Genomic DNA, 17,698 nt, shown 5'->3' with positions numbered 1-17,698 from the left:
GTCTATGGAAACTATTTATTTATGTATTTTCTATGCAATTAACTTTTAACATAATCAAAAATATTTGAACATTAGATTCTCCTTCTGTCCAATCAGAATAGTAACCGCTGAACTCGACAGAGAACTTTTATTTTGAAGGAACTTTCGAACTTTTAATTTGTAGCGACGCAGAGCGGAAGTGGAGAACTTGTGAAGTTGTTGTGTTTGTTTCGATGGACCTTTCCTACTAACATTTGTGACATCGGTGTGTCGAGACGTGTTTGTAAACCATGGAATCGTCCATGAAAGGTAATATTTACGTAAACATTCTTTGTTTTGCCTTTTTTCTCTTTGCGCGTCATGTTAGTGGTGAGTAGATTAAATATATGTTTGTAAATGGACACAGCCGTCAGTCAGTGCTGAAGTCAAAGCTGGCATTTAACTCGAATCTTGTTCTGAAATGTAAGTCTAAGCTGTTTTAACTGAAAGAGATGCACACCAGTCTAAGGCATATTTATAAAATGTATTTAAATGTCCTAATTCTAGTCTAAGACCTGTCTGTGAAAGCAAGCCTTCGTCTGTGTGTTTTAAAATGGCTTTCGCTTGTCTATAGGAAGGGCCAAACGCAGACACTTGGGGCCCTCAGAATGTGATCATCTGGTGCAAAGCAACACTGGCAACCAGTCTCTCACACAGCCGTTTAATGTTAACCTCAGCAACACAAACCCAAACCGAGGACTCCAGCCCAGGACGCCCACCAAAAGAAGTAGACAAGGTGTTTTATCTATTCATCAGAGTGTTTTGCGTCTTTCTACATGTCATTTTTGCATGTTAACAACTTTTAATTTTCTTGTGAAGCTTCGGGTGGTGTGGGACAACAGAAAGGCATCACTGAATTCTTCTCAGTCACTGGAGTCATCAGCACCAGCCCTCAAAAAGCAGCTAAGACACCAGTGAAGGAAGAGGAGGAGGAGGTAAAACAGGAACCGGTTGAGCATCTTATCCCAAAAGAAGAAAATGTAGAGGAGAAGGTGGAGGACTATATGGAAGGAATCACTGAGGATATGTTCGACGAAGACTTTGATGTAGGACCTACGTCAGTTAAAAAAGAAGACGACTCGTTGGAAGTTACTGTGAAAAAAGAAGAGGATGAGGAGGACCTGGTTGAAGCCCTTCCTGATGCTCACTATGGCCTGCTGGGAGTGCAGGGAGGCCAGGAGGTGCCCAAGGGCCAGCTCCAGGATCTGCCTGAGGAGGTCCTGAGGGAAGTGTTCGCACACCTGCCAGGAGACGATCTTTATCGTAACATCAGCCTGGTGTGCCATCACTGGAGGGATGTCGCCATGGACCCCAAGGTGTGTTTTTTTTTTTTTATGTTTTGGTGATTTAATAATAACATTGAATTCTATGTAAACATCTCATGGTTTCATCTCTAGTTTCTACCCTGGAAGAAGCTGTACTGCAGATACCGCAAGCGGCAAAACGAGGCGCTGAAGGAGGTGAAGTCTATCCTGGATGATAATCAAATTAACAAAAAGGATGACCTTTGTCTTCTCAATATGGTAAGGTAAGAATACAAAATGCTCTTTCATTATAGGCCTTTGAAGCACAACAGAAAGTGATCTCCTGCCCCCACTTTCACACCTATGGCTTATTTTGAAGTCTACATCAGAGCTGCTGTTAAAGGTTAAAAACGGATAGGTGACAATTGTGCATCGGCGGTCAAATGTAGTTTAATGATCTGTTGATAGGTTAGTTTAAAGTCAGCAAAGCACATCAATGGCAAGACTGATAATGTTTATTGGCAAAGTACTAAAAGAACCAATATAGACTATACAGAGAATAAATCAAGGTGAACTGATGTAGACAGTGATAGGGAAATAAAAAGGGATTATTTGTAGCTATAGCCAACAAAACATAGTATGTTATATGGGTCAAAATAATTGTAATTTTGATATATGTGACCCTGGACCGCAAAACCAGTCTCAAGTAGCAAAGGTATATTTGTAGCAATAGCCAACAATACATTGCATGGGTCAAAATGACGATTTTTCTTTTATGCCAAAAAACATTAGGTTATTAAGTAAAGATTCCAAGTTCCATGAAGATATTTTGTAAATTTTCCTACCATAAATATGTGACCCTGGACCACAAAACCATTCATAAGTGTCAATTAATTTTTTTAAATTGAGATTCATACACCATCTGAAACCTGAATAAATAAAGCTTTCCATTGGTGTATGGTTTGTTAGGATGCAACAATATTTGGCCAAGATACAACTATTTGAAAATCTGGAATCTGAGGGTGCAAAAAAATCTAAATATTGAGAAAATCACCTTTAAAGGTGTCCAAATCAAGTTCTTAGCAATGCATATTACTAATCAGAAATTAGGTTTTGATATATTTACGGTTGGAAGTATCTTCATGGAACATGATCTTTACTTAATATCCTAATGATTGCGTAAATGAAAAATATTTAACCCATGCCATGTATTGGTGGCTATTGCTACAAATATACCTGTGCTACTCGAGGCTGGTTTTCACACATATCAAAATTATTAGTAATATGCATTGCTAAGAACTTAATTTGGACCACTTTAAAGGTGATTTAGATTTTTTTGCACCCTAAGATTTCAAATAGTTGTATCACAGCCAAATACTGTCTTATCCTAACAAACTATACATAAATAGAAAGCTTATTATATTATATTATATTTAGCTTTCAGTTGATGTATAAATCTCATGATTGGTTTTGTGGTCCAGGGTCAAAAATTAAAAAGGGTAAAAAAGAATACAATAAGGATGAATTCAAATGCAGTATATGGTGTATACAGAATATCATTAAATGTCATTGTATCTATTTGCATGTTTTTCAGGTACATGTCTCAGTTCAAACACAGCAAACGGGTGAATGTGAAGGACGTGTTGGCGTGTGTGAAAGGACATCGGCTTTACGCTCAGGCTGAAGCCTGCATCAAAGACAGAATCCCAGACATAGTGGATGATGAGGTAATGAAATCTCACAGGAACAATTTCTGCAACTTCTAGATAGTGTTCTTAACATCTTGTATATCTCCAGTCCTTTATAAAATGCATGTAGTTGTACTTTATTTTGATGTTTTGATATTTAATCAATTATCAACATGTATTACAGGGTCCAAACCCTTGGTCTTCCATGGCCCTAATGTTGATTTTGGCTGACGGAGTGAAAGATGTTTTGGACCTGGTAGCTCTCTTGCGGAAGTCTGGGTGTCTCTTAACAGCAGGAGGAATCTCTGAGTACCTGTGGGCCATGGCAACTTTGCTCCTGGCCATGAGAAAGAACAGTATTAACATAAGCAACAGGTGAGAGACCAGTTTGAGATCTACTTTTTTCTTCCTGTATAAGTGGACGTGGCTATTTGTACATTTTATGGCTCTGGCTTCCGGTCTCATCCGCATCCAGCTCTTTTTAGCTGCACAAAGCTTGTTTTGCTGCTTGATATTGCAAATTACTGTTATTTTAATGTGTTATCTTAATTATGAACACACTGGTTTATGGTGCAAACTGTTTTACAGTTTACTGCACGTTGTTATTTTTCTCGTTAATTTAGCGGATAATGAACTGGAAGTCTCGCCCATTGGCCTATTTCTGCATTAAAGAATAAGGTGGATAAGTGGCCACAAGTTCTGCATAGCCAACTGAGTTAAAAGAGGAGATTTGTGATTAGCTGAACAAACACGAAGACTGTAGAATGTTTTCTGTATTTTGTAGATTGATCTAATGATTCTTCACTTTTTAAACATTCACACAGGTGGCATTACAACATCTTCTATGTGCTGCACTTAATGGAAAACGCTCCTCCTCCTGCGGGCTTGCAAGAGTACAGGTGAGAAATAAATTTAGATTTAGTACTTGTGTATTATTTACAGTTCAAAAGTTTTGGGGCAGTAAGAAATTATTACTTTTAATTAGTACGGATGCATTAAATTGATCAAAAGTGAGAGTTAAGACAGTTGTAAATATTTGTATTTCGAATAAATGCTTTTCTTTTGGACTTCTTGAACTGAAAATTCAGCTTTGCAATCACCACAATAAATCTTACATTAAAAATAGAAATGGATATTTAAAATTCATAATAGTTCTGTTTTTACTCGATTTTTGATCAAATAAATGCAAGATTAGTGAACATAAGCACATTTTACCAACTCCAGTATTACCAACTCTAAACTTTTGAACAGAAGTGTATATATTAATTACAAATAATATAATTGTAATAATCATCATCATCATCATCATTCTCAGACAGCTTATCACTCACGAGCAACAGCAGATACTTAACCACGACATCCAGAATGATCAAGTTGTCAAAATAATGGCTTTTGCAGGTGAGGAGAAATTATTTAAATTCTTTCACAAAATATCTGAGTAGCATATAATGCAATTATTATCTGTTGCAGGCACTGGAAAGACGACCACACTCGTGAAGTATGCTCAGCAAAGGCTGCATATGCGCTTCCTCTACCTGGCCTTCAACAAATCTGTAGCAATGCAAGCACAACGCTCATTTCCACACAATGTCGAATGCAGCACCATCCATTCAATGGCCTTCAGAGCTGTGGGAGTGAGGTCAGTTTGTCCTGTCAATGTATTTATGAGCCAGTCAGCATTTATCAAAACAATACCCGTTTTCTCTTAGGACAACTTTGAATTTTGACTACTCTATTTTAAAGAATAAATAAAGTTTTTAGAGCTATTACCGGAATAATTGCTGTGTCATTTCTCCCATGCAGGTATAAAAACCTAAGGAAGCTGTCCAATAATTTGCATGTGTTTGATGTGGCATGGGTCTTGCCTAAAGGACTCGGAGGATTCGTCAATGCTAAAGTGGTGACGCAAACCCTGCACAATTTCTGGGCGTCTGTAGACGAACGTGTTGGTCCAGAACATGTACCGCATGAGTACAGGAACACAAACGGAAAGATAGAACAGCCAGACGATCACCAAAAAATGGTAAAGTGAATGCGTGAAGTGAAATATTACAGTTATTTGGGTCTGTGCACTTTTTTTGCATTAAATGAGAAGTTTACAGATTTACTCACCCCCTTGTCATCCGAGATGTTCAGGTCTTCCTGTATCAGTTGTAAAGAAATAGTTTTTTGAGGCAAACATTTCTTTTTTTTTTTTTTTTATGGTGCCCATGAGTTTGAACTTCCAAAATCATCCTATATCGCTGTTTTTCTTTTTCTTTTTTTGTAAAGGGTGTTTGATCCTCCTTGCATGTAATTTTTTTTTAAATTACAAAATAACTGATCGTTTCACTAGATAAGACCCTTCTTCCTCGGCTGGGATCGTTTAGAGTCCATTGAAGCTGCATTTAAACTGCATTTTGGAAGTTTAAACTTGCGGGCACCATTGAAGTCCGCTATATGGAGAAAAATCCTGAAATTTTTGCCTCAAAAAACATAATTTCTTTACGACTGGAGAAAGAAAGACATGAACATCTTTGATGACAAGGGGGTGAGTAAATGATCTGTATATTTTTGTTCTGGAAGTGAACTTCTCCTTTAATAAATCTCTTTCTCCAGGCATTTTCTGATGCTGCACAGGAGTTATGGGATAAAATGGTAGAGCAAAAGTCCAGAAAAGAGAGGGTGTACAACATGACCCATGATGGTAATCACCAATATTTGAATTTATTAATTTATTTTAATGCATGAAGTATTTTTCTTAGATTTTGTATCTATGTATCAATTTTTTTTCTTTTATTGTTGTAAACAGGATACCTCAAACTCTGGCAGCTGAGTAGACCACAGCTGGACCGATATGATGCCATCTTTATCGATGAAGCTCAAGACTGCACACCAGGTTAAAATAAATCTTTGTTTGGTAATTTCATTCAGATTTAGGTCATTTAAAGTAGCACTGTATTAAAAAACTGAATTTTGTGGTTTCAGATGTTGTAATGTGTTGTTGACTCTACTGATCTCTTATTTTGTGCTTTGTTTGTGGTCTTTGTGTTTGCAGTCATCATGGGCATTATGCTCTCTCAGAACTGTGGGAAAATCCTGGTTGGTGATCCTCATCAACAGATTTACACTTTCAGAGGAGCGGTCAACGCTTTGCACTGTGTTCCTCACACACACATCTACTATCTCACACAGGTACAAACAAAAACACATGAGGAAAAGGAAATTACAGATAACATCTGTAGAGGAAGTGGGCCACACATAAATCTGCCACTGTGATAAACATGTTTATGGGTAAATATGTGTAATATCAACGGTCATATCTTTCACAGAGCTTCAGGTTTGGATCTGAAATCGCATACGTTGGTGCTGCAATATTGGACAGCTGTAAAAAAGTGAACCAGATATTAGTTGGTGGGAATCAGGATGGTAAGTTTAAGAAATAACAGTGGTGGCCAAAATTATTAGAACACTAGTATTTTCACCAGCTTTAAATAGTTTTAAGTCAGTTATTTCTATCTTTTGCTGTAGTGTGTCAGTGGAAAATATCAGTTTATTTTCCAAACATGAGATTTTAGTTTGCACAATGAGTCTGACAACAGCCAGTGCTCCACACAGAGGTCTGATCTCATCCTCATCCTGTTTGTCTGGAATTACATGAAGAAACAACAAACTGAGACAGAATAAATCCAGAAGAACTGTAGCAACGTCTCTAAGATGCTTTAGACCTTCCTGCAAAGCTACCTAGGGCAAAAGCTGCTTTAAAAAGCAATGGATGGTCACACCAAATGTTGATTTAATTTAGTTAATAGAAGTTAATTGATAAAGAAAGCATTTTTTTTACAGCATTTTTCACAAGTTCCTAAAACTTTTATCAATACTGTAGCTCACTCCAGACAGACTGGATGAGGATGAGATCAGATCTCTGTTTGGAGCACTGGCTGTTGTCGGACTCCTTGTGCAAAGAAAAATCTCGCTGGATTATTACAATTAATGGCAAAATTAATTTGAATATGTTAACCTATTTCCCACTGACCACACCACAGCTAAAGATAGAAATAACTGACTAAAAACCTTTTTTAGCTGCTGGAAATTCTAGTGTTCTATTATTTTTGGTTTTGAATTGAAGTATAAACCTGGCAATAACAAAAATGCTATGTGCCTGTTTTTTTTTAGGGTTTGTTCGAGGGGAGGATACACAAACACTGCAACATCTGAAGCTGGGACAGAAGTTGCCAGATGGGAGCGTGGCCATTTTGAGTCGCTGTAATGTCACTGTTTTTAGCGAGGCTGTCCGACTTACAGATGCCAACTCCAGCTGCAAGATCTACATTGTGGGAGTGAGTACATTAAACATTTGTGCTAACAGGAAATGAATCAAATATACACGTCTTTGAATTTGTTGTTTTGTGCATTTTTTTTTCAGTCAGAAAAAATAATGTTGTCAGTGTTTTTTTTAGAAAGTGCCAATCTGTAATTTCAGGGTGTTGAAAACTTTGGACTGGAAAAAATTATGGATCTCTGGGTCCTGATGCAAACACAAGACAAACGCAAGAATGGTGAGTCACTTAAGCTTGGAAGTTTTAAGATCTTAGTCTCACTGTTAAACAAAATGTGACCCTGGACAACAAAATCAGTCATAAGGATAAATCTTTTGAAACTGAGATTTAGGCATAGATGCAACTATTTGAAAATCTGTAACCTGAGGGTGCAACAAATTCAAAATATTAAAAATCTGCCTTTAAAGTTGTCCAAATGAAGTTCTTAGCAATGCATATTACTAATCAAAAATTAAGTTTTGCTGTAGGAAATTGACAAAATATCATCACGGAACATGATCTTTACTTCATATCCTAATGATTTTTGGCATTAAAAAAATGTATAATTTTGACCCATAGAAACTGTATTCTTGGCTATTGCTACAAATACACCCATGCCACTTAAGACTGGTTTTGTGGTCCAGGGTCAAGTCATTAATACCTTTTTGGATCTTTGAAACTGATGGTTGTTAAATTGTTTTTCGAAAGTTTGCTTTGTTTGGATTTCTTTCTCTTTCTTAGAAAACCTTGTGATCAAGGATTACTTCATCCGAAGTTTCTGCAAAGATAAGATGGGCGGATTCAGAGGTCTGAAGGGATACGCCTTGGCCTCGGAAGACCGCGAGCTGGAGGGCAAACTGGCCATGGTGGAAAAATACAACAAACGCATTCCAGAGCTGGTGAAACGCATCCGTGATTGTGCCCAGAGGAGCCCAGTGTGTGCAGGTGAATGAGACTAACGACTAAAAGCACTAAAGCACAGTTTTTGAGAAATACAATGCATGCAGTAAAAATCAATGTATGCATACATGCCTCATATATAAACTGAATGCCTTTATGTCTTAAATTGTGACAGATTTTATCCTTGGTACGGTGCATAAAGCTAAAGGACTAGAGTTTGACACAGTGGTTGTGACAGATGACTTCATGAAAGTACCATGTGCTCGACACAACCTGCAGAGAGTGGGCGGTTTCGATGCAGGTTTGTGGCATTTCCTTAGAAATGTATATTTTTTGAATACTCCATTTGTGTTTGTTTATATATAATGTAATAATAAATGTTACACTGAAAAATACATTGCATTGGTTAAAATTATAAATTTTTCTTTTATGCCAAAAATCATTAGGATAGTAGGTAAAGATTATGTTCCATGAAGATACTTTGTGAACTTCCTACTGTAAATAAATCAAAACTTAATTTTTGATTAGTAATATGCATAGCTAAGAACTTCATTTGGACAACTTTAAAGGTGATTTTCTCAGTATTTAGATTTTTTTGCACTCTCAGATTCCAGATTTTCAAATAGTTGTATCTCGCCCAAATATTGTCCTATCCTAACAAACCATACATCAGTGGAAAGCTTATTTATATGGGCTTTCAGATGATCGAAAAACCCTTCTGACAGGTTTTTTGGTCCAGGGTCACAAACGTGTTGCACATAATAAAATAAAGCCCAGCTCATACTGTTATTACAGTTTCTGTATCTGTACAGAAAGTTTGTCTGGGCTTTAGCCAAGTGTGCATCTGCACATCTGGTGGATCAAAGTGTGCATAAAGAGTGTATTTCCATTGTGATCTGAAATCTTTGGGCACTTTCTGTGGGTTTAACCCCCTGGGGTCCAAACACGCGTATACGCGTTTTGTGGCAGTTTCCCAAAAGGAACTTCAATTACTCGGTCATTTCTGATTGTACAGATAAAAGCAGTACATCAATCGAATCTGTAAAGGGTCTACTTTTATTTGTATATACTCACAAAACCAAAAAAATATTGTGATTTTACAAAATAAAGAAAACAAAAAGGGTGTGCTGTCTGCCGCGTTGATCTCCGTGATCTTCATTCAGAAACGCGTCATTAAAATAGACTATAACTCAGCCAATACACAACACAGAGACATGAGCAATATGTCTAGAGAAAGCTTGATATCTATACTTTCAAATAAAGTAATGTTTATTGAAATCAAATATTCTGTGATAAAGTAATCCGTATGAAACCAACACGATGTCCAGTCTCTCTTGTCTGCTTCATTAGTTTTAATTAGATCACGCCCAAGAGCGATTCCAGTCTTTCATATTCAAATCGTCCACGTGAGGGCGCCGCGCCAAAAGTAGACGCCCACATCACAGTAAACAAAGGAGAAAGCAGTTTCTTTTCTTTCAAGTTAGTCCTTTCTGGAAGAAGACGGGCTGTCAGGAATAAAACTTACTTCAGAAGATGAACATTAAATGAGACATGGCGTGAACCAGCAGATGAGATATTTACACAAGTAAGTTTTTTTCTTTTATATTTGTAAGTTGTTACTGTGACAGAATGTGCACATTTTACCAGTTAAGACTTTTTGCCAACTGTATTTCCTGACTACAGCAAGTGAAACATTATAAAGTATGTTTCATTTCACTGCATCTAAATGTCTCATGATGACAGGATGTTTCAACTTTGGTCGAAAAACGCGCTGGTGCATTTGAGGCACGCTTTTGTAATAACTCCGAAAAGGATGTAAAATTCTCCGTCAGTTTTGATCGTACAAATACAACCAATACATCATTCGAAACTGTAGAGGGTATATTTTTATTTGTATACACTGTGCTTTTATGAAAATAAGAAAACAGTCAGGGCACGCGCTCTGCCTTCACTGTCTGTTATATCTTTTCACAGACACATAAATGAAACTAACGTGCATGAAACCTAAATCTAAGTGATTACGTGCCTCACAGACATAATGCATTTACTTGTAGAAAGCTTGAAATGTTTACTTTTACATAAACCAATTCAAATAAAAAACTACTATTCTCTTTTTAAGTAATCTGTATGAAAGGTAGAAGATGTATGGTTTCTCCTGTATCACTTCATTACAAACCTTACACCTGTATTTATCTCACACTGTTTTATTTGCACCTAACTGTTATACGCCTATGCTATACACTACCAGTCAAAGGTACTTTTTTAAAGAAAAATAATTATCTAATTTTGTGAAATAGGTTTACTATGTAAAAAAAACTGCTCACTTAAAAAAAAAAAAAACTTTTAATAATAAAAAGTTTGGCTGGTAGTGTATGTATTTTCTCCATGTTAGCTCTGTCTTTGTCAGATCATTGTGTTGCTCACATCTACTTGTTTTCTTTGCAGTTTCTGCTGTTCCCCGTTTTCCTGTGTTCAAGTTTCCTGCAAGTGATTTGGATATTGCACCCTCGACATCTTGACTTCTGTGTTTATTACTTTTGTTCCTAATAAAAAGTTTAACTGCACTCACAAGTGAAAGACAAGTTATTTTGTGTGATAGTTAAATATATTCAAAATACGCTTCAAACTAAATATATATGTATTTTGTCCTTTCATTTTTCCTTTATTCTTTCTGTTGTTTCCTCTCAGTCAACATCCGACTGAATGGCTCATTATGCGGCTCATTATGCAGGTCTTTGTCTTCTCAGGTGTAAATCACAGCATTATTCATGATGATTCACGCCTTCTCGCATACAGCCACTCTAAACAAAAAGTGTCTTCAAAAATTTAAATCTATATACTGTTTTGTGAAAACAAGTGAACTAGATGATTTTCACATCATTTGGTAGAAAAAAACCAAGCCTACCACATCCAATTCTCGAAAGTCCCGAGAATAAATATTCTGTATGTGTTAGATGACCTTATTTCAGTGACTTCAAAAATTTAGTTTTTCAAAATGCACGCATAAACATTGTTTTCTCAAAAACTTAAAAGTGTACATTCATGTTGCTTACATATTTTTGTAGTCCAATTTGTGCTAAATACAATGTATTTAGATTTAGGATATTAATATGTTTTTAACATACTGAAAAAAGCACAAATGTCAAGGCATGTCAAAACTTCTTCAGGGCCCCAAAACACCCCCGGGCCCCAGAGGGTTAACTGCATGTGCCATCAGTTTTAATCAGAATAAGTTATTCTTTTAAAAATGGGCATCACAAATAAAAATAATGTGAATCACATTTATTAATATGCAGTCTGAGATGGATCTTAGTGTATATAAGTACTATGTTAAAGATCATGTACACTCAGGAAAAAAGGTACAAAAGCATTCACTCTTTCAAAAGGTACTTTTTTGTACCTTATTTATCCCTATTATATTAGTATCTAAATGATTCATATATGACCCTGGACCACAAAACCAGTTGTAAGGGTCAATATATAAGCTAAATAAATAAGCTTTCCATTGATGTATATGGTTTGTTAGGATTGGACAATATTTGTCCGAGATACAATTCTAGAAAATCGCCTTCAAAGTTGTCCAGATGAAGTTCTTAGCAATGTATATTACTAATCAAAAATTAAGTTTTGATATATTTATGGAAGGAAATATAAAACATATCTTCATGGAGCATGAATTGGATAATTGTGACCCATACAATGTATTTTTGACTATTGCTACAAATATACCTGTGCTACTTTTGACTGGTTTTGTGGTCCAGGGTCACACATGAAAGAGTACTACCCCAGTAACAGTCTCTTAGTTGCGAAATATTTGCATAATGTTGCAGCTGACCAATCAGAATCAATCTATGTAAATCCAAATATGCGTATGCCTAATTCTTCACTCTCTGGCTGCAGAAAATGTTCCGGATGATGAGTGGAACCTGTTGTACGTGGCGATCACACGAGCCAAAAGAGCGCTGTACATTACCAAGACCATCAGGAACATCCTCACATTCACTGGGGTGAGTTATTGCTCTCCATGCTTTTTAGCTTTGTTCCGATCTTTTTTAATCAAAAGGATATCCAGAAATATTGACATGGAAGCATTCTTATTCCTGCCTCTTCATCTTTCGCAGGAGTACTTCCTGAGGTCAGATCTGACCAGCTCTCTGCTGAGTAAAGACCCATGTGTCGTCTGCTCCATTGAAGGCTGTGCGAACCACATCAACGCAGAGTCTGTTCTGAGCATGAGCAAACTCCCCATCAGATATGTCAGTGTCTTTTTGCACTTTTGTTTGTTTTTTTGTCTTTTAAATGGATATTTCACCCAAAGATGAAAATTCGCTGAAAGTGTGCTCACCGTCAGGCCATCAAAGATCTAGATGAGTTTTCTTTTGATCAATACAGATAAGTAGAAATTTAGAAGTAAATCAACTAATTCACCAATGGATCCTCTGCAGTGAATGGGTGCCGTCAGAATGAGAGTCAAACAGCTGATTTAAAAACATCACAATAATTCCCACAACTCCAGTACATCAGTTAATGTCTTGTGAAGTGAAAAGCTGCATGTTTGTAAGAAACAAATCCGTCATTAAGCTGTTACTATTACTTTTGGCTAAAATACAAGTCCATAATCCACAATAACGCTTCCTCCAGTAAAAAAAAGTCCATCTCCTGTTGTCCTCCCACATCGAAATTCACACACATATTTGTTTAGAACTGTTTTAGACTGTTTTTTTTTGGAGACTGTAATAATATATATATAGAGGACTCACATTTTAGCCAGAAGCAATGGTTTAAAGTTAAAAAATGTGTTGTATTTTTTACAAACATGCAGATTTTCACTTCAAAAGACGTTGATTAATTGGCTGGATTTGTCTGGATTTCTTGTGGATTATTGATGTTTTTATCAGCTGTTTGAACTCCCACAAACTGCAGATGATCCATTGGTGAGCAAGCGATAAAGAAGCAAATCTATTGCTAGCTTTAATCTTTGGGTGAAAGCTTATTTCTTGTATTGATTAAATGTTAACCAGTGGATCCATTGCAGTGAATGGGTGCCATCAGAACGACAGTCCAAAGAGCTGATCAAAAACATCACAATAATCCACAATCAATCCAAATGACTCCAGTCCATCAGTTAGTGTTTTGTAAAGTGAAAAGATGCATGTTTGTAAGAAACAAATCCATCATTAAGCCGTTTTAACATTTGCAACCATTACTTTTGGCTAAAATACAGGTCCATAAAAACGCTTCCTCCTGTTGTCTTCCCACATCAGAATTTACCTACATATTTGTTTGTTGTATTTATTACAAACATGCAGATTTTCCCTTTAAAAGACATTAATTGAGGACTGGATTTCTTGTGGATTATTGATGTTTTATCAGCTGTTTAGACTCTCATTCTGACGGCACCCATTCACTGCAGAGGATCCATTGGTGAGCAAACGATGAAGCAAATCTTCTGCAAACTTTCATTTTTGCATGAAATAGTCTTGTAGGTTTGAAAGCTTACTTCCTGTATTGATTAATTGTGTGTGTTTTAGATGGACGGCGTGGATGCGGGAGGCGTTCTGTGTTTGACCTGTGTGGAGCAGCGTGTGGGACCTACAGCCTTCCTGCTCTCTCCACCTGAACGGGTCAGATCCATGACCTACACCAATGAAAGAATAGAGCTGCCCATCAACGTTGCAATGCTGTTATCGTTACTATAAAACAGCACATTTAAGCCTTTTGTGTCTTTTGGAGTGATTTTGTAAAGTTCACATTTGTGCATTACTCAGATCAAAGTATGTTCCCTATCTATTTTAATACTTCAAAAACTTTTTTCCCATCACCAAAGAGTTTTTTCCCCCTCTATCACTTTATTTTACAGGTTCTCCCACATTGGTCTTGCCCTAATTTGGGATACAGTAAACAATGACGTCACAGTGTGTAGGTGGAGAATAAGGAGCGTGTCTTTTTCTGGAAGCTTTGGAAGGGCCTTTTCAGGCCCTCGATAACTACAGTATTACAGCTGTTGAGAACGACACAATAGCTGAGGAACACTAATTTATAAAATTGTGTTTATGTCCACAGTTATAACATCAGTGACTTGTTGGAAGATTGATAACCATTCCTACATATAGTTTTACATAAAGACAAAGTGTGTAATTAAACTAACTTAAGTTTTGCACTGTATATACATTGTGTAATTTTATTTTTGCAAAAGTTTTTGAACATTGTAAACTAGCTTGATCATAATTATGTAACCTTTTAATTTTTTTTTTTTTTTTTACCATTTGGGAAAAAAAAGTCCTAATTTTTTAACTACTTTTTGTTTCAGCAGACATTTTCTGAAAGACAAGTGACTTGTGTGCCATTGTTTGAGAATTTATTATGTTATGTGTATATGTATATATGTGTAAATGTTGCACAGACTTGAGTAAATCTTGGGCAGATCTGATACAGTCTCTCTGTTGTTTTTGTCTTCAAACTGTTTGCAATATACATAATTAATGGTAAATAATGAATAGATATTTAATCTAATAATCTAAATTTACATTACCAGTCAAACGTTTTAGAACAGTGAGATTAAAAAATTTTTAAAGTCTTTTTTGCTTGCCAAGCCTGCATTTATTTAATCCAAAGTACAGCAAAATGGTAAAATTTTGAAATATTTTTACTATTTAAAATAACTGTTTTCTATTTGAATATATTTTAAACTTTTAATTTATTCCTGTGATTTCAAAGCTGAATTTTTAGCATAATTACTCCAGTCACGTGATTCTTTAGAAATCATTCTAATATTCTGATTTGCTGCTCAAAAACATTTAATATTATTATTAGATTTTTGTAACATAAATGTCTTTATCATCACTTTTGATCAGTTTAAAGCATCCTTGCTAAATATAAGTATTCATTTCTATAATATCTTCACAACAAACCCACTAACTCCAAGGTTTTGAATGTTATAGTGTATAATGTTACAAAAGCTTTTTATTTCAGATAAATGCTGATCTTTGGATTCATCAAAGAATCCTGAAAAAATGTACTCAGCTGTTTTAAATATTGATAATAACAAAAAAAAATATTTTTGAACAGCAAATCAGCATTTTAAAATGATTTCTGAAGGATCATGTGACACTGAAGACTGGTGTAATGATGCTGAAAGTTTAGCTTTGCATCACAAAAATAAATTACATTTTAAAATAGATTCAAATAGAAGCAGTTATTTTAAATAGTAAAGATATTTCACAACATTACAAATCTCACTCTTCAAACACCAGTCCAAACTTTGACTGGTAGTGAATATGTTATATATCGTTATTATGACTATGTAATATGCTATATAATTGTCAAAATTATACAATAGTTATATATAATACTATATATATATATATATATATATATATATATATATATATATATATATATATATATATATATATATATAAAATAACGTATTGGCCACACCCACTTCTGGTAGGCTATGTGAGAAAACTCCGGGACGTCCCCTGTAAGACACAGTTACATGTTGCACTGTGGAGTGTGTGGATTTCAGAAATATTAAGAAGACATCTGGACAAAAAAACATATCTGTGTCTCATGAGGATAAATAAGTCAAACGTAGCAGTGAGCATCTGCGAGTTTCGCTGGACGTCTCTTGCGTAGCCACGCCCACTCGACCACGCCGTACGGATTAAATGAACGTAATAAACGCAACTGCTGGGAATTAAACTCTGGTAAGTGCCAATATAAACAATTAAAACGCGAAGACAAGCGTGTTTTCCCTCATATTTTACCCTTGCGCACTGCTAAGCTTCACCTCCTTTTTTATGAGAACTGCCAGTGATATTTGGTTATCTTTGTTGTGTGTCCGTTAAGACTTGAAAACCTTTTTGCTAACGTTACGTTACATGTTTTGTTTGTTTGTTTATGTTACGGTACTTAAGACATGAAGAAACTCAACCACCTCTTGTTTTACAAAGTTAGTGTTATTTTGGGTAATGTTGGCAAAATAAAGGAAGATGTTTATTATACTAGGGTTAAATGTAATAAATGACATATACTGTGTAATAGTCCATGGATGTGGACGAACGTATAGCTATAAATCAAAATATGTGACCCTGGACCACAAAACCAGTCATATGGTTAAATTTTACAAAACTGAGATATATACATCATATGAAAGCTCAATAAATAAGCTTTCTATTGATGTATGGTTTGTTAGGATAGGGCAATATTTGACCGAGATACATCTATTTGAAAATCTGGAATCTGAGGGTGAAAAAAATCAAAATACTGAGAAAATCACCTTTAAAGTTGTCCAAATTAAGTTCTTAGCAATGCATATTACTAATCAAAAATTACATTTTGATAGGTTTACGGTAGGAATTTTACAAAAAAATCTTCGTGGAACTAATCTTTACTTAATTTCCTAATGATTTTTGTCATAAAAGAAAAATCAATAATTTTGACCCATACAATGTATTTTTGGCTATTGCTATAAATATACCCCAGCGACTTAAGACTGGTTTTGTGGTCCAGGGTCACATATAGGATATATCAGTATACCGTACATGAAATAAAATCTGTTACTGATGTAAAAATGTGTTAATGTGAGTAATGAAAATATTAAAGTGTTGCCTTTAATAGTAATAAGTCAATATTATCTGTCTGAAGAAGATACCACAAAAAAAAAAAAAAAGCTTTCCATTGATGTATGGTTTGTTGGGATAGGATAATATTTGGCCATGATACAATTATTTGAAAATCTGCAATCTGCAAAAAAATCAAAATATTGAGAAAATCACCTTTAAAGTTGTCCAAATGAAGTTCTTAGTCTTAACAATGCATATTACTAATCCAAAATTAAGTTTTGATATATTTATGGTAGGAAATTTCCAAAATATCTTCATGGAACATGATCTTAATTTCCTAAAGATTTTTGGCATTTAAAGAAAAATAAATAATTTTGACCCATACATATTTTAGGCTATTGCTACAAATATACCCTGGCTACTTAAGACTGGTTTTGTGATCCAGGGTCACAAATGTGGCTAATGTTCTTCTATATTTTTGTTAATTTATCATTTTTTAAGATGCCTTCTGCTTTTAAAACCCAAAAGCCACACAAATTGTCCACAGTAAATAGGATAAATGTTTTTTTTTTCTATTATAGCCTTTTTTTTTTAAAAAAAAGAAAGAGTGATGTGTGAAGCATGTGACAGCTTTTTTAAGTATTTATAAGACCCTAAATAAAAGAAAATATTTATAGCTTAACATTTTCAAACCATAAAGCCAGAAATCAACTTGACTTGCACTGCTTGAACTGCTTGATGGTAGTCACTATTTGATTTTACTTGGTTTCTGGTTCCTTTCAGCGAAGCTAGAGTAAGTTTACTCCATTTTGAAAGGCCTTAGAGAATATGATATGAAAAGAGGACAGAAAGAGAGTTTCGAAATGAAACTATTAAGTTTAGAGCTTAGTGAGGAATGCCATCAGGAAGGAAAGGCCAGGAGACTCCCGATAAACAGTCCCACATGTGTGCAAAAGTCTCAAGAGACCCGGAAAAAAACAAAC

At 35.3% G+C, this 17,698-nt stretch overlaps 1 protein-coding gene across 1 annotated transcript; it reads left to right on the top strand.

Moving 5' to 3' along the window:
* The first annotated feature begins 172 nt into the window (after positions 1-172).
* On the top strand, positions 173-14,563 carry fbxo18 (F-box DNA helicase 1). The gene is made up of 21 exons (XM_073838637.1): positions 173-288; positions 593-754; positions 838-1,334; positions 1,416-1,546; positions 2,857-2,989; positions 3,135-3,325; positions 3,775-3,849; positions 4,266-4,348; positions 4,421-4,589; positions 4,754-4,973; positions 5,549-5,636; positions 5,742-5,828; positions 5,988-6,124; positions 6,262-6,358; positions 7,106-7,269; positions 7,413-7,488; positions 7,990-8,193; positions 8,324-8,449; positions 12,049-12,155; positions 12,270-12,404; positions 13,680-14,563. The coding sequence occupies exons 1-21, from the start codon at positions 270-272 to the stop codon at positions 13,845-13,847; spliced, it is 3,069 nt and encodes a 1,022-aa protein (XP_073694738.1). The 5' UTR covers positions 173-269; the 3' UTR covers positions 13,848-14,563.
* The last annotated feature ends 3,135 nt before the right edge of the window (positions 14,564-17,698 follow it).

This window comes from Garra rufa, chromosome 4 (genome assembly GCF_049309525.1).
Source record: "Garra rufa chromosome 4, GarRuf1.0, whole genome shotgun sequence".
Classification (NCBI taxonomy): domain Eukaryota; kingdom Metazoa; phylum Chordata; class Actinopteri; order Cypriniformes; family Cyprinidae; genus Garra; species Garra rufa.
Note: the sequence above shows the minus strand (reverse complement) of the source record. Positions and strands in the feature narration are given on the sequence as shown.